We start from the raw sequence: 18,744 nt of genomic DNA on the forward strand, positions 1-18,744 counted from the left end.
AGTAAGAGAAAATTCCTTAAAGTCAAAAACAGGAAGAAACAACGGTAGGAAAAGTGGCTAATTCAACTGGTAAGAAAATCAAGCGAACCATCCTTTTCTCTCCTCGTCGTGACATTACTATTGCATTAAAATGACGCGAAAACAAAAACTGTCTTCTCGACTATATTGTCATCAACTAACGGAAATGTTTTTGTCTAGCACGCTTGAGTGAGATGCCTGATGTTTCTACTAAGTGTACAGTGCACTAACCTATTACAGAAATTCAATTTGCTTATGCTTTAACTAACTTTATTCTGGCTAATATATAACATGATATCTGAGTTTTGTTAGACACAACCACTAGCGATAAAGTTCTCATTTTGGGACAGTTTTTGAGCTCACTTTTCTATAAAACTTCTGCATTTTATTATATATTTCGTTTATTTTATTCGGTTCAATGCATTAGCTAAATGAAGCCTTGTGTCTTCAATATATTTCCATGATGTGAACAATGAAAGTGATAAAACGCAAATGGTTGTCCTACAGATCTCGTGCGAACAACTAACGATTGCGTGTGGAGAACTATTTACTAGGCTGGGAAATATTTTTCCTAACCAACAGTGTCGCGGTGGTTGTTCATTTCTATCTCGTACACTTCCTTATCATCATAGTGGTTACTGCCACGTCCATGTTCGCGAATTTCTGACGGGTCACGAGTGTCGACTTCCTCAATGATGGTGCCGACCATTGATTTTGAGATACTAGACGCAGTTTTTGCCGTCAATATTATCCGAACAGCAGCCAAAATTTGGCAAATGTTTGTTTTTCAGGAAATGGTTTTGGAGACTATGTATATGCAAAGATATAATGTGTAAAATAATACTATCGCATTCAGTTTTTACGTGCAGGGTCAGGTTGGAGGAAATATGTCTGTTCACCTAGATTTTCACCACAAAAACACCATTTAATATATAGGGAATTACTTCCTAGATGTGTCCTTTATAATAAATACCATTTTTTTCAAGTGTGACAGGAGCCTTTTAATAGCCACGGTCCAAGTAAGTGGTATCAGATCTTGTAGCCGAGCAATGATTTTCTCATCGTCCATATATATGAGGATCAACCACATGTTTCAAGTTGTTATGCAAAATGACTGGTTTCGCTGGGCTAATTTGTTAAATGGCATCAGTACTGAACGCCTGACAAGGTTAAACTCGTTAAAGGCGATGTTCGTAAGCATAACCTCCATATTCACCTTCAGCAAATATTTCACATCATGAATGTTGCTCCAGCCAAATACGGAGGCTATTGACTTCAGGTCTTTTCGCATAAGATCGATCTTACGCGAAAAGACCGGAAGTCAATAGCCTCCGTATTTGGCTGGAGCACTACTTCTTGCTTCTGCGACTCAATCATTCGACAGATCCCCACAGCAAGAATTAAAGTAACAATTTTTTTTGTTCTTCCGACGAGTCACACAACATGAAGGGAACTGTTTTATCACACTCAGCATACTGAGTAGATATCCTGACCACTGTCTTCGGTGGTTCGAAATAGCAATCTTCCTCACAATTCTCGCATTAATTTGTTGAAACCAAACAAGATACATTTTGTTTAAGAGTCACCGAAAAACAGGTTGTTTCTTAAATTTATTTTTGAAAATTTTTGGGGGGGGCTTTAGCCCCCTAGCCCCCCCTCTGGCTACGTGCCTGCCTATCATTGACGACTGTGTCTCTTACCCTAGCCCAGAAGCGACACGATGACGAGCTGTCGGAGATTCTGCCGTAGGTACTTTATTGCCTATTGAGCACTTATTCGGATGACGCAGTTGATAAAAATTCAACAGGAACCCGGCGGCGACGGCGGCGTCAGGCGCTCGCCTGCCTGCTATCATTAATAGCGCGCTATGTTATTGCGATACAAAGGCAAGCAGGCAAAGCAAGGCAGAGACAGAGACAGGCCAAGTCCAAGTAGGCATGTTGCTTTACTATCATCTGCCATTACCCTCCCCTTCAAGCAGTTCCCTTCCGAAAGCAAACTCGACCACAAACCGTTCTACGATCTGATTATTTGCACATACACACACACGCGCGCGAAGCCCTTTTATTATTCTATTATAGCTTTCCTGGAAGTCCCGTACGGATCTAGTTAGAGCAATGTGCATCTGATGTATCAAGCGGTCTCCTAGTAGCTATGTGGCATTTAACGCCAAAGGGATAGCTAGCCTAGCGCCTCTCCGGGAATCGGTCCGGCAATAAAACGTCCCGGAGAATGCGCAATATTTTATGCTTTAATAGATGCCTACGTCGTCTTCAGCACCGACTTACTTGATATAGGGTGAAATGGAGCTCGGCTGTGACGATCTGTCATACATACCGATTTAATACCGCTCCGTCTGCATTTTTCTCGATTCGCTATCGTGATTAGGTGATTGAGCTTTTGACGGAAGCTCACATTCCTTATGAATTGAGCTCGAATTTCATCAGCGAATGTTGGGATCATTTTCCAAAAAAAAAACATCCTTCTTCTCGTTTAATTTGTAGGAGAAGGGGTGGGTGAAACGTTCGCTGAGGGATTAAGCCGCACCGTTAAACGATCGATGACGTAGCCGGCAAAGATGTGGGGAGCACCGTTGAATGCGAGGGTGGACTGAACTGATGATGGTCGGTTGAATGTTCGCTATACTACGACGTTACTCGGTCGCGAAAAAAGAAGGAGAGCAAAAAACTGCCAAAACTCTTAACTAAATTGATAATGGGAACACATTCATGAATGAAACGGAACCGATTCGTAGGTCTGTTGTTTTCTGATAACTGCTACCCCCCGCAAATCGTGTAGATAGATAGTAACAGAAAAACAAGACGTCATTCGAATGTGAGCGCGATGAGGCGTAGTTTAGTTGTTTGTTTGTTCTTTTAAGGGAGCACGTGTCGGTTGGGGTTAAACCACTGACGACGGTTTGGAGTGCAGCGGAATTTGCCTCCAACTTGAGTTTAAGACTGTAGGTACATATATACTTATTTCAGCAAATGTATAGATTGGAACACACCGACGATCACTTGTTGATCAAGATCTCGTAGGCACTTTGCGTCACAGTGAACAGGATGTTATGACGCATTAATTGTGAAATTTACTCTCTGGAATTTCTACAACTAATCGCCTTCGTAATTAGGGGCGACGTTAAACCTCAATTGAACAGTGCACCATAGGGTGTCACATTTTATGACTCATTTTCAGTGCCTGAGTGTAAACAATACCCACTAGCTGCGACTCCATTGTTATTTGGAACTGTGACTCACCTCAGTTTCGGACCTTAAAATTCAGCATGGAAAAATACGGAAATCGAAAACGAAAGGAGTAGTCGTTTATCAGGATCATTCTCTGGCATATTTAAAGGGTGTTACGATCAAAAATTGGTCAAACAAGAATGTGTGTAAATCAGTTGAACTGTTTATTAAAAAATCAAATCTTGTTTCTTTTGCAAGCTCATGTCATACCAAATAATGACACAATATTCACTCAAGCTTCCATTTTGGCGAATGCGAATGATCGGGACTTCCATCTACTCCTCATAGTGGGCAATCCTGAATTCGGGTTGCTTATTTGGCAAATCGTGTTAATACAACAAATAATAAATTCATCCCAAATTCTCGGCACTCAGCTGCCCAGAGCAATTATTGTGTAATAACGCTATTAGCACACTTACTAACAACTCACCCCTTCCCGTGATACATGTGGAGATGCAGAGGATTCCTCTGTCTCTAGCAGCGACTGCCCAGAAAAATAATGAATTTTTAAAAACTCAATCGGCCCACCCCTGAGTCGATTCCTAGTCCCACCAGGAGTACTTTCTCCAAATTTGAAGCAAATCGGACAAGTCTAGCTACCGGACCAACGTGCTTGAAGTTTCTATGGGATTTTTCGACAATTTACATGGAGAAAACCCTCTTGCTCACATTTTCGCCGCTAGGTGGCACTGTATACATCAGATTATCACCAAAAGTGAAACTTAATAAGATAATTTTATTATCTACAACTTTGTTGAAGACTGCAAAGCGATCCGACTCCAATAGGAAAAGTTATTAAACTTTTAACGAAGTGATGTCTGAGTCAGTTTTGCATGGGGCCTAGCAGTGCATGGTAGTGTATCAGTACTAGGTTCTAACAAACTAAACATTTTTGTGGATTAATGGTTAGATTTAGCTGAATAGTATGTTCGGAAGAACTGCAGTACATAATACGAGTTATGTTTTGGTTAGAAAATTTTAGTTCAATCTGTGACCGCATAGATGGCGCCAACACTAACTTTTCAACGGAGAGAGATAGAATATCAAGATGTTCGGAAGAATTACTGCAATATTCTTGTTCTTCAACTTTGTAGAAGACACCTAATTTCTATCTCTCTTCGTTGAAAAGTTAGTGTTGGCGCCATCTATGCGGTCAGATGTGGAACTACAATTTTCTAACCAAAACATAACTCGTATTATGTACTACAATTCTTCCGAACATACTATTCAGCTAAATCTAACCATTATTCCATAAAAATGTTTAGTTTGTTAGAACCTAGTACTGATACACTACCATGCACTGCTAGGCCCCACGCAAAACTGACTCAGACATCACTTCGTTAAAAGTTTAATAACTTTTCCTATTGGAGTCGGATCGCTTTGCAGTCTTCAACAAAGTTGTAGATAATAAAATTATCTTCTTAAGTTTCACTTTTGGTTATAATCTGATGTATACAGTGTCACCTAGCGGCGAAAATGTGAGCAAGAGGGTTTTCTCCATGTAAATTGTCGAAAAATCCCATACAAACTTCAAGCACGTTGGTCCGGTAGCTAGACTTGTTCGATTTGGCTCAAATTTGGAGCAGACACTCCTGGTGGGACTAGGAATCGACTCAGGGGTGGGCCGATGGGGGTCATTTTTTTTTCTGTCACTCTAAGCGACATGTTTCGGACTTAAATTCCTTCCTTTCCAAGTAGATCTGTATTCGAAGGTGGCCGGTATCGGTATTGATCAGTATGCTGGGATCAATATAAATTGCACAATGTGGCTTATCATGTTATTCCCAAGCATGTTGTCCTAATTGGCCAATAACCAATGGCCAATAACCAATGGCCAATATTTATGCTTATGCTATCCGAATGCTTGGGCCTTTCGTTTGACTCCTTTCTTCATGTTTTGCATAACCTCCTTGGTCACTTTCCTCACCGCAGAACGCTAGTTTGCCTTGAACTACATCTTACTGATAACTGTCTTTCCTGTCCTCTTGAGCTTCCGCTTGACGATTGCCCAAAATTTTTCTATTGTACGAAGCTTTTATGGGCACCACCCAGACGTCGTTCACGGTATACCACTTAATGACCTTTGTTTTCCGTAATCGCAAGACACCAAGTCCGACCAAAAAAGAACGGAACAATAAACAACACAATTGGAAAGGTAACAGAAGTTTTTTCAAACACTCCTGTACACAAATTTCCTGATTAATGTTACCGGTTACGATGTAAATATTACTCTTCAAGCTACAGGAACAGATGGCTTGCTACACGAGATAATTTTGTGTGAATTTCGACAGCCTAATGTGTTTCTGTCCCCTTTGCTGTTTCAGTTGACGTATAGTGTTACTGTCCAGAAAGCTGTTAAAAGTTTGCCTTAACCATTGGCGTGCGCAGGAGAGGGGGGACAAAAAAGACTGCGTTCTCTATTTTTCTAATTTAGTTCTAATTTTTTTTAAACCTTTTAATAAGTATGAGTATAATGATGAAGACATGCGAGAAACATGTGTAATTCTCTTTCTGTGTTTCTCATTTTGTTTAAGCAAGCCATGTAATCTGGGAACGATGCAACAGATGCCACAAGTCTGTTGAAAATATGGACTTAAAAATACAAGAGCACTATGGGTGAATATTACAATTTTATGGCAAATGATTAATGCATTCAGCAAATGCATATATCGCACTGAAACTTGAACGAGGTTTCGATCTTCCGATATCGGTAGGTAATACATGGAAATAAGAAAACGCAGTTTTTTATTCTTTTCACTTTAATTTTTTTCTTAAACTATTTGACTTGGCATAAGAAAACTTTAGAACTTTAGGACAACAACTGATTCTACTTTCCTACACATCTAAACACATTCTCTTAGAAGAATTCCACGAAGATCCGTCCGAAAATCTTGAAAATCGTAATCGACCATCTTAGATTCCGATGAAACTTTACACGTTTCATCTGCATGGCAGACTAAACATTTTCCACAGTCAGGATCATTTTGACTCAAGAGCAATTTTTTAAAAGGGTGTAAAAGATTCTACATGCAGCATTTTAGAAAAAAAAAAAGTTCAATTACCGTATTTTATACCACAAAACGAGTTACAAGGAATGAATAATTCTGCACGAAAAAATATACCCTCAAAAAATGTGTCATTGTTGACGAAAACAACTGTTAACAGTCAAAGTACTAAATAACATTTTTTTAAATGTTTATATTTTCTCGACATAAACCTAAAGAGAAAAGAAAGATTTTGAATTTGGTTGTATGATGGAGAACTTATCGATAATAAAGTTTTTTTGCGATAACTTTATACATGTTTTTAAATTTCATACTAATTGACATACAAAACTGTAATCTTATTACAGCATATAATTCTAAGTATCATTTTAAATTAAAATGTATTTAACAAGCATAATGAAACGAATTAATTGACAACTATTGCATATTGAAAGATTTTTGTTAAGTGCATTTCGATTTGAGATGATACTTAAAATCATACTCTGTAATAAAATTACAGTTTTATATGCCAATTTGTATCAAATTTAAAACCCTGTATAAAGTTATTGTTAAAATCAACTTTTTTACCGATAAAGTCTCCATCATGCAATCAAAATGTGCATTCAAAATGTTTCCTGACAAAATACAAGAAATTTGAAAAAATGTTTTTTTTTGCGATTTAAATTTTTAATGTTTTTGTCAAAAATGAAACAAAGTTTTTTTCAGTGCATATTTTTTCGTGCAGAAGTATTCCTTCCCTGTAACTCGTTCTGAGATAGTTTTGCTGTTTTAAATACAGTAATCGAACGAAAAATTTATGAAAGAAATACACGCGGACACGTCTACTCTCTTTTGAAAAATTGCTCTCGTTTGAAAATATTGCAATTACCAGAGAAAATCAGGGAGATTCATAAACCGCACACAACTGTAAAGTTTCGTTCGAATCGGCGATGGTTATATTTTGTGGTCGGTTGGTTTCTCGTGGAATCTCAATGGTTCAATGTGCATACTGTAACTGCTCTTAACCGTTATGTGTCCGATGCGATACCCGGGTACCTTTTTAGGTTTCAATTAATGAAATTCCCATGTTTTATCCATAGCTGGAAATTGAAACTTTGTGACATCTTAGAACTGCACTAAGTCAAGCTTTTGGGTTAAAAATATTGTTGATATAGTGAATAGGGAATGAGGAGGGGCTCCTCAATTTTATTTCTATGTAACAGGTACCAACAAAACTGAAATGCCAATAACTAAGGTAATTTCCAACCGATTTTGATATTTTTGGGTGTCTGGATTCGGGAACTCATCCACTTTTGGACTTGGTAAAAATTATGCGGGTTACTTTGTTCGGTTCCCGGGAATCTGGATTTCCGGACGCATGTCCCAGTGCGCGGATACTATCTGTGAATTTCAATGCAATACTAGCAATATGAGTTTAAAAATTCTTGGAATTGCATCAGTAGTCTGTATCTCGTAGTTTACCTGGGGTGGCCCACCTCGCACCCATACACATCATTTGTAGTGTGGAAGGTTTACGAGCTATTTTTCACTCATGAGAGATTCCTTCAACCTTACTTCACTTCCGTGTATGCCCATCCTTCTCTCTTATAAATCCAACGGCCTCTGCTTCACAAATATCTTGCAGTCCTGCTTAAATCCTCTTAGGTTATTAGTCCACTTGGCGTACTCTGGTAAACCGTTGAATAAATTATAGCCTTTATAAAATAACGAGATCTGCGTGCAACATTTCTTAGCGCTCAACAATCTCAGATTGCCGGCTTGTCTGGTTTCATACCGGTGTACATCTCTTCCGTACACAACAGTGCTACACAAGTACTGCGGCATCATTCCATCATTACTCTGAAGATGAAAACCAAGTGTGTTATATTCAATACGTTGCTGAACTGACATCCAATGTACACAATTGGGCATCAAATGTCACGGAGTTAGCCTGTCACATCGTAGTAACGATAAGAAGAGAATAGAAGCACAATAATCAAAATGGGGAACTATTATGGTCTTGTATACAGTTATTTTTGAGTCAAATGTGAGAGACCTATTAATCCTATAAAGATCGCCAAACTTCCTGGCAGCTTTTCGAATTGTATAGTTCACGTGCTCATTAAAACTTAGTTTTTCGTCCAATGTGATATTTGATAGTTGCAATTCGTTCAACTATCTCTCCATCTATTTCAACTGTTGCAGTACTTCCATTCATCTGCCGCGTAGTTACAATCTGTGACAGCGAGTACCCCCAGGTCTAATCACAACTATATATCTATCGTCTATGACGGCGCCAATAAACCACTGTCAGAATAAAAGGAGGAGAGATAAAATTAACACATAGGAAAGAAGGAAAAATTACCGTGGTTTAGAACGTGGAATAATTAATTCTTATAAAACTAAAGCTTCATTCTGTAAACAAATTATTTGATTTGAATTGGTTAATACTAATCCTAGGTACTATAATTATTCTTAATTCTTACGATAAATTACTATGTCTAATCTTAAAATTATAGTGAACTCCAGGAAACTTAACCTAAACTTACGATTAGCGAAAGTGAATACGATCGGTGATATTGGGTACTGAAATTTTGTAAGTTGATCGTGAATTGAAATGAGCTATACTAAAACAATAAAATATTTACAGCTAAAGCTGGTCAAGCAATATACAACGTTTGTATCAGTCTAAGGAATTCAGTGATAACATTCTTTAGAAAATTTCATCAGAAATGTTTTTTCGCTAACATGGAGCAGAACAAAGGGACCGATCCACAGGTACAATACGACTGTGTTATTTGCAATTGCCCTGACCATGTGGAAGATATGGTGGCATGCGATACATGCCAGTTGTGGTTTCACTACAGCTGTGCCAAGGTGGATGCAAGTATTAAAACTCGCCATTGGCTGTGCGAATCCTGTGGACCCCTTGACGATTCCGAACAGTCGGGAAGACCGACCAGAACGAAGAAAAAGGTCGAACAATTGAAGCGTTTAATGGTGCCAGCCGGCTCGGAGAAGACATCTGGCAAATCTATAGCAGGAAGCAAAACTAGCTCTAGGAAAATTAAAAAGATTGTAGTGGACGAGCGAGCCAGCGTCAGTTCTAGTGTGCGTGCCCGCCTAGAGCTCGAACTGGGAATCATAGAAGAACAGCAAAAACTTCAAGAACTTGAATTGTCAGCGGAAAAGGAAATGAGGGACCTTGAACGAGCTCAAGAGAAATTGATGAAGGACCAGGAATTAGCTATTGAGGTGAAAAGGTTGGCTGAAGAAAGAGCGTTTCAGGAACAAAAGTTGGCCGAGGAGCGAGAATTTCGAAAAAAACAGATGGAAGTACGGAAGCAGTCAATAGAGGATAAAGCAAAAATTGTTCGCCAGTTGTCCCAATACGGGAGCAGTAAAGGTAGCATCGGACCTAGCGAACCAAACTCAGATGAAAAAGTAGAAGCATGGTTGCGGTGCACGGTACAGAAGAATCCTGAAGCAGGACAGAAATCTAAAACGGTACACCGCAATGGTTCCCCGAATCTGGTTGAACAACATCCCGGATCACCTTTACTCACCGGGAACCTTCGCTGCCCTACATTGGAGGATCGTGCAGCTCCGAATTCGCCAGACGTCTCTGAGTGCGTACCACTCGATAGAATCGATGGGAAGATGCAATCAAACGTTTTCAATGACTTCACTCCGCTGCCCTTTCCGAACAAGATCGTGATGCAAACGACAAATGAACGCGAGGAAGGTCCATCAAGCCGTCAGATCGCCGCGCGCCAGGTGATGGGAAAGGATCTTCCTACATTTTCCGGTGACCCTGAAGAGTGGTCGATTTGGATTAGTAATTTTGAGCGCTCTACTGTAACGTGCGGATTCTCCCAGGATGAAAATCTTATACGGTTGCAACGAAGCCTTAAAGGGCAAGCTTTGGAAACCGTTCGTAGTCGGCTTCTATCTCCCGCCGGTGTACCACACGTGATTAAAACCCTACAGATGAGATATGGTCGTCCAGAAATACTGATTCGTACGATGATAGAGAAGATACGTTTATCGCCGTCACTTGAAATAAACGATTTGGAAAGTGTTATCGAGTTCGGAAATGCGGTGGACAACTTGGTAGAACATTTAAAAAATGCTAAGCAACATGTACACTTATCCAACCCTGCACTCCTGCACGATCTTGTAGCGAAGCTACCCGTTGATTACCGGTTAAAATGGTCTGCATTCAAAGGATCAACATCGGAGGCTAATTTGAATACTTTTGGTGCCTTCATGACTGCTTTAGTGGAACTTGCATATGAGGTAGCCGATGACCTTCCAACAGGAGAAGGAAACAATACACGACCAAAAAAGCAAGCCTTTGTCCAAACTCATACCGATGCTGTGAAATCCGTTTACTGTACGGAAAATGATCAAAATAATACGTCAGAACGATCACCGAAGAAAACTTGTATTGTTTGCAAATCCGACGGACATAGGGTCGCTGATTGTTTTAGATTTAAATCATTAACGCTGGACGAGAGATTGAAGGTTGTGCATCAGAGCATGTTATGCAGAACGTGCCTTAATTACCACGGTAGATGGCCCTGCAAGACATGGAAAGGCTGTGGAATTGAAGGCTGTAGACTGCGCCATCATACCCTATTACACCCAGCGGCGGTGAATACTGCTGTATCCACGAGTCATCGCGACCAGCTTGACCGTGATGGTGGTCCAATATTTAGAATTCTCCCAGTGACACTTTTCGGTAAAACTCATTCAATTACCATTTTTGCGTTCATCGATGAAGGATCTCAGCTAACGTTATTGGAAGAAGAAGTTGCAAAACACCTTGAAATTGATGGTATACTTGAGCCACTAAATCTGCAATGGACTGGTAATGTTAAGCGGTACGAGTCAGATTCCCGTCGTGTTACAGTTGATATTACTGGGAGCAATACATCAAAGCGTTTCAAGTTATCAGATGCTCGAACAGTAGGAAGGTTGCTTCTCCCGTCGCAAACAATGTGCTATCATGAGTTAGCGGCAAAATTTCCGCATCTTCGAGGACTTCCGTTAAACGATTACGACAAAGTGGAACCAAAGCTTTTGATCGGTCTCGACAACCTGAAGCTCACTGTCCCGCTGAAAGTTAGAGAAGGAGGATGGCATGATCCGATAGCTACAAAATGTCGCTTGGGTTGGAGTATATATGGTTGCTCTCAAATCGTAACTGGACGAGTCGTCAGTGGAGTTCACGTTGCGGAGAAAATCCAACCTGATAAAGGGCTCAATGAGCTAGTTCATGAATTTTTGACGGTGGACAATGCCGTAGTTACTTGTCCATCGCTTATTATCGAGTCGGATGATGATAAACGAGCAAGGATTTTGTTGAAAAGCTTAACTAAAAGGATCCCATCAGGCTTCGAGACTGGGCTGCTGTGGAAGGACAATGATATACGTTTTCCCCATAGCTACGGAATGGCTTATCGGCGTCTTCAATCTTTGGAGAAAAAACTTGGTAAGGACCCTCAACTGTACGACTGCGTTCGTCAACAAATCATCGAGTACCAAGATAAAGGATATGCACATAAAGCTTCGTGTCGTGAGTTGTCCACCACCAGATCTGAAAACACCTGGTATCTACCACTAGGAGTGGTGGTAAACCCGAAGAAACCCAACAAGGTTCGTCTGATTTGGGACGCTGCAGCGAAAGTAGAAGGAGTGTCGTTAAACTCGGCTTTGTTAAAGGGACCGGATATGATAGCTTCACTGCCAGTAGTACTGAGTCAATTTCGTTTGTACCGTTATGCTTTGGCAGCTGACATCAAAGAAATGTTTCACCGTATTCGAATTCGTGAAGCAGATCGCCAGTTTCAAAGATTCCTGTGGCGCGATACGATTGAATTTGAACCACAGGTATTCGTAGTGGACGTTGCAATATTTGGGTCAACATGTTCGCCATGCTCCGCCCAATATATTAAAAATTTGAATGCTGAAGCGTTTTCCCAGCAGTACCCACGAGAGACAGAAGCCATAATTCGCTACCACTACGTGGACGACTATCTAGACAGTTTCGGCACAATTGAAGAAGCTGTACAGGTGGGAAGCACCGTGAAGATGATTCATGCCAAAGGGGGTTTTGAAATCCGAAACTTCATGTCCAATTCGAAGGAGATAATGGAACGAATAGGATCGAACTCTGCACAAACGTACCGTCAATTGACGGTGGAGAAAACTGACATCACGCAAACGGTGCTAGGGATGAAGTGGATTCCTAGTAGTGACGACTTCACATTTATCTTTGAAATGAACAGCTGCTGGGGAAACGTTCTCGAGGACACGTATACACCGACTAAACGAGAAGTTCTTCGAGTAATCATGAGTTTTTTTGATCCACTGGGATTGGCTGCATTTTTTTTAGTGCACGGAAAAATACTGATGCAGGATATTTGGGCTTCTGGCATCAGTTGGGATGACCACATCAGCGAAAAGCACTTTGGTAGATGGAGAGATTGGGTTAATCTATTCCCAAAGTTGAACAACCTTCGAATTCCTAGATGCTATTTCCCTGAAGCAAACCAGGAAACGTATTCTTCCCTGCAAATCCATATCTTTGTGGATGCCAGTGAATCGGCATACGCTAGTGTCGCCTACTTTCGGGTAATAAGTACAAATGGACCATTAGCATCATTAGTAGCGGCTAAATCAAAGGTTGCTCCACTTAAAATGCAAACAATTCCAAGACTCGAACTGCAGGCAGCTGTCCTGGGAACTAGGCTGCTGAGCAACATATGTTCTATGCATTCCCTTCCCATTACACAGCGTTTCTTATGGACGGATTCGAAAACAGTTCTCTCGTGGATATATTCGAACCAACGCAAATACCCTCCGTACGTGGGCTTTAGAGTAAGTGAAATTCTGTCTACTACTAATACAACAGAGTGGCGATGGCTTCCGAGTAAATTGAACGTGGCGGACGATGCGACCAAATGGGGAACTGGTCCCAAAATCGACGTAGAAAGCCGCTGGTTTCGTGGTCCTGATATTTTACTACAATCTGATGCATTGTGGCCCTCAGTTCCTGATCTTCCAGTTTCCACAGTTGAAGACTCGCATGTGTGTCTTTTGCATCATTCACCTGGCGCTAATCTCATCGACAGCAATAGGTTCAGCAAATGGGAACGGCTTCTTCGAACACAAGCATTTGTAAATCGGTTTATTTCCAACACGCGAACGGAGCCACGAGAAAGTGGCGGGTTTACACAACAAGAATTTGCAAAGGCAGAACGATGCCTGTGGTTACAGGCGCAAGCCGTTGTTTTCATCAACGAAGTAGATATACTCAACAAAACACGCGGAGTACCGCAGGATCGTCATGCCAGTGTTACTAAATCAAGTTCGATCTACAAATCTTGGCCATTTATGGACGAACAAGGAGTTATTCGAAAGCGTGGCCGCATTAGCTCTGTTAGTTGGATACCTTATGAGGCAAAATACCCTACAATACTTCCTCGTCAAAACCGTATAACCTTCCTCCTCGCAGATTGGTTTCATCGTCGCTTTAACCATGCCAACCGCGAAACAATAGTGAACGAGATGAGACAGCGTTTTGAAATACCGAAACTGAGATCACTGATTGCGGAGGTGATTCGATCGTGTGTATGGTGCAAAGTCTTTAAGGCCAGACCAACCGTTCCGCCCATGGCCCCACTGCCGAAGGTTCGTCTAACTCCATTCATTCGCCCCTTTACATTTGTCGGCTTAGACTACTTCGGTCCAGTCCTAGTGAAATTGGGCCGCAGCAATGTCAAGCGTTGGATTGGACTCTTCACATGTCTCACGATTCGGGCTGTTCATATGGAAGTCATACATAGCTTGTCTACGGAGTCTTGTGTTATGGCTGTTAGACGTTTCGTATCGCGAAGAGGAGCCCCGGCAGAAATCTTTAGCGATAACGGAACAAACTTCCAAGGAGCAAACAAACAACTACGCAAGGAAATGAAAGAACGCAACACTACTATGGCATCGATTTTCACAAATGCAAATACGCGTTGGAACTTCAATCCTCCCGCTGCGCCTCATATGGGTGGGGTTTGGGAACGGATGGTTCGATCAGTGAAAGTAGCAATCAAGGCTTTTCTGGAATCATCTCGCAAACCGGATGAAGAAACCTTGGAAACCGTTGTACTGGAGGCAGAGGCAATGATTAATTCGAGACCACTGACGTACATTCCACTTGAGTCAGCGGATCAGGAATCGTTAACGCCCAATCACTTTCTGCTAGGCAGTTCCAATGGGGTGAAACAGCAGCCGGTGCTGCCTATAAATGGACGAACAACCTTAAGAAGTAGCTGGAAACTTGCACAACATCTCGCCGATGAATTTTGGAGAAGATGGATAAAAGAGTATATTCCGGTGATTTCAAGGCGATCCAAGTGGTTCGATGAAATCAAGGAGATAGCTGAAGGAGATTTAGTATTGGTGGTGGACGGAACAGTGCGGAATCAGTGGTTGCGAGGAAAAGTGGAGAAAGTCGTTCAGGGTTCGGACGGCCACGTGCGTCAAGCATGGATAAAAACAATGAACGGAACCGTAAGACGACCTGCAGTAAAACTGGCGTTACTCGACGTCTTGGAACCTGGTGAACCTGACATAGGCAACTACAGTGGTTCACGGGAGGGGGGATGTGACAGCGAGTACCCCCAGGTCTAATCACAACTATATATCTATCGTCTATGACGGCGCCAATAAACCACTGTCAGAATAAAAGGAGGAGAGATAAAATTAACACATAGGAAAGAAGGAAAAATTACCGTGGTTTAGAACGTGGAATAATTAATTCTTATAAAACTAAAGCTTCATTCTGTAAACAAATTATTTGATTTGAATTGGTTAATACTAATCCTAGGTACTATAATTATTCTTAATTCTTACGATAAATTACTATGTCTAATCTTAAAATTATAGTGAACTCCAGGAAACTTAACCTAAACTTACGATTAGCGAAAGTGAATACGATCGGTGATATTGGGTACTGAAATTTTGTAAGTTGATCGTGAATTGAAATGAGCTATACTAAAACAATAAAATATTTACAGCTAAAGCTGGTCAAGCAATATACAACGTTTGTATCAGTCTAAGGAATTCAGTGATAACAAATCATATACATGGTCTTGGAAATGTTCAGTTTGAGTTTTTTCCACATCAACCAATCACTAAACTTCGTTAGCTCAAGGTTCATTAGCCTGATGCACTCATCGAAACTATTACCGATGATAAACAAAACTGTGTCATCGGCAAGCAGGTTTATTTCTGCATTTTTCAAAATGTTACTCATGTCGTTAATGTATAGAATAAACAAAAGTGGTCCTAGTACACAACCCTGTGGTACATGAAGGTTAATTTAGGCTTCCGATGATGTAGGGCGGTTGTATCTTGTAACTTGCGTACGTGCGCAAAGTAATCAACCACCTGAACGTGATGATAGAATAAAACAATTGCATGGTTAGATGGCCTCAAAACTTATCGACTTTGATAAATACCATAACGCCCCACAATATTGTTTATACGCTACTCTCCCGTGTTCTGTTTAGTAGACAGCGCCTTTTGACAGAATATTTTGTCAGTCATTACCACTGCGATTACCCTATGACAACACTATCTGTCGTTGTGTTATCGACGTTTGCTTCTTTATTGGTGTTGCTGGTTGTTGCTTTGGAGGCACTGGATGCAATGCAATGAAGACCCGTTTTTATCAGCCCCTTGCTGATTTTTTGGCTGATATAACGGGGACATTGACAAACTCATATATTTTTCCTTCGTTTTAATAAACTGAAGCTCTTAAAATATTCTTCTTTAGTCCCTAGATATAGCATCATAACCTTTTATGATTATTTAGTTTAAATTCCCCTTAAGAGGGTCTGGCAGTGCAAAATTGAAAAAAATTAAAAAAAATATTTTTGTAGGTTTCGGAACTCTAAGATAAGAAAAATATGCTCAAGAAAGAATTTACTCGAAATCAACTTGGTTCGTCTGCTAGAGCCCATCAAACTACCAACTATCACTTTTCGTATAAAGCTGACAAAATCGGGTCAAAAAGCTGATAAAATCGGGGTTGGACCAAATCGGGGCCTGATAAAATCGGATGCTGATAAAATCAGTTATTAACTGTAGTTGTTTCTGCTCAGTTGGTACTAGCAGCAGGTTTCGCGATACAAAATTCATCAGTTATTTGGTGACCTTTTGATTGTGTTTTAACAGCGTATGTCGAAGGCTGTTTGTTGATGTTGATTGTAGTAGCTTGATTTTTCTTCTCGGCTTCGGCGCATGGCTTTCCAGAAAGTGCCATCTGGCTACATAACTGACACGCAAGAATCTAACCAGAGTAGGGGACCAGCGTTATTTGCTTGTAGTTAATGTCAATGCTAGCTAAAAAAGACAGATAGGAAGATATAGGCTTGGTCAGCCACATACCAATCACACAAATGCCGTTATGAACGCCAGTGAAAAAGTTTCTCCAAGTATCTCTCGTAAGGGGTGCCACTTCTCCATATTGTAACATTAATTTTTGATATAGTCCGATTTGGTGCGCGTTGCTAGGTCGTGTAAACGTACTTCGATTTTAACACCATCGATGTAAAAAACGATCTGGATTTTAACGTTCTTATGTTCGACTTAGTGTTACACGTGATTCTTTACAATGAAATTTAAACTTCTCAATGTTACCAGTGTACGATTACGGACGTGGTGTAGCTGTATGTATGCTTGAGATAAAGCTCCAGTGACTGTTTCACTTTTAGTAACAGTTCTACCTTGTCGACTGCTGGTATAACAAAAGTAAAACGAAATAGTGTATTCACATATGCATAAAAATATTCATTATTCAAATTTTGCTAAAAGGATAGGTCAAAGACTAGAAAATAAAAAAAAATCCTAATGGCTAACTTATAACTAGATTTGTTGACATTAAAATCAAACAGATGTGAAGTTTCGTTGAATTTGTAACAACTAACAGGATTATTTTGACCATAAACAGTACGATGTCTAGGAATCCACAAAGGAGGACGGTTTCTTAGAGCGCGAGGAGGTACAAACACATTAATCCGTACAAGAATATCTGGGCAGTCAATATTGTTACACAACATATCGAATATAAACATTCTTTGCAATAATGTGCGGCGGAACTCTAACGTCGGTAACTCAAGCAGCATGCATCTATCGTTGTAAGGTGATAGATGGGCAGGGTCATCCCACGGCAAATTTCTTAGAGCATATCGCACGAAGCATCTTTGTACGCGTTCTGACCTGTTGATTTGGACGTTGTGATGTGGAGCCCACACTTGCACAGCGTACTCCAAAATGCTTCGCAGCAATCCGCACTATAGAGGTTTTAGTGCGTAGAAATCGTCAAAGCCAGCGGTATTTCGCTTCAGGAAACCAAGTGTTGCGAATATCTTCGCCGTCGTTGCGGTGAAGTGATCGGAGAAGCTAAGCTTTCTATCAAAAAGCGCTCACAAGTCACGAATGGAGTCCACTCTTTCGATGACGCGGCCTTGGAGCAAGTACTTATAATGAGATTTTTCAACGTTTACCTGCATACCATTCAACAAGCACCATTGTTCAATGTAAAGTATGTCTTGAAGTACAGCAGAGTCAAGTCCAGAAGCAATGGAACGAAAAATCTTTAAATCGTCGGCAAAGAATAGTTTTCCAGATTTGATACGAGTGCAAATGTCGTTTATGAATAAAATAAAAATTAGCGACCCTAGGAGGCTTCCTTGAGGCACTCCGGTTGGCATGTCGAGCAAGCTAGAACGTGTTGAACCAATTCCAATGAAAGCACTCCGACTAGACAGATATGATTGCAACCATCCAGTTAACCACGGAGGAAATTCTAGTCTTTTCAGTTTCAGAAGAACAATGTTGTGAGGTACTTTATCGGATGCTTTTGAGAAGTCAAAATATATTGCATCGGTTTGTTGACACTTCTCAATAGAGGGGACCAAGTTGCTAGTGTACATTATCCAATTTGAAGTTTCTACAACTTGCTTGTTTCACAAATCCATGCTGACATTCGTCGATGATGTGAAAAGCATTGTACATTGTAAACAAATTTTTCAACGACTTTAGCAAAACAGTTCAAAAGTGAGATTCCTCTGAAATTCTCAACATTATGAATACCACCAGCCTTGTGAATCGGAATTATAGCCGCTTGTTTCCATGCACTCGGGAAGACGCATTCAGTGATTGAGCGGTTAAAAATAATGCTAACTGGCAATGACAATGATCGTGCACATCCTTTTATAAATATCGACACTGGATAAAGCTTTCAACACGTCTGCTACAGTCATATCAAGCAAGGGAGACTGATATTGTAGGGTGTACCCCGTTAGGCATAAATACGTTAGGCATACGGACGTTTAGCATACGTACGTTAGGCAAAATGGAAGTTAGGCATAATGGACGATTGGAATAATGGACGTTAGGCATAAATTATCATATTGACGTATCCTTTA

The 18,744-nt window shown here is 40.6% G+C and overlaps 1 protein-coding gene across 1 annotated transcript; it reads left to right on the forward strand.

Moving 5' to 3' along the window:
* Positions 1-8,998: 8,998 nt before the first annotated feature.
* Positions 8,999-14,941, forward strand: LOC131680923 (uncharacterized). Its single transcript, XM_058961639.1, has one exon. The coding sequence runs from the start codon at positions 8,999-9,001 to the stop codon at positions 14,939-14,941; it is 5,943 nt and encodes a 1,980-aa protein (XP_058817622.1).
* The last annotated feature ends 3,803 nt before the right edge of the window (positions 14,942-18,744 follow it).

Source organism: Topomyia yanbarensis, chromosome 2, assembly GCF_030247195.1.
Source record: "Topomyia yanbarensis strain Yona2022 chromosome 2, ASM3024719v1, whole genome shotgun sequence".
NCBI classification, from domain to species: domain Eukaryota; kingdom Metazoa; phylum Arthropoda; class Insecta; order Diptera; family Culicidae; genus Topomyia; species Topomyia yanbarensis.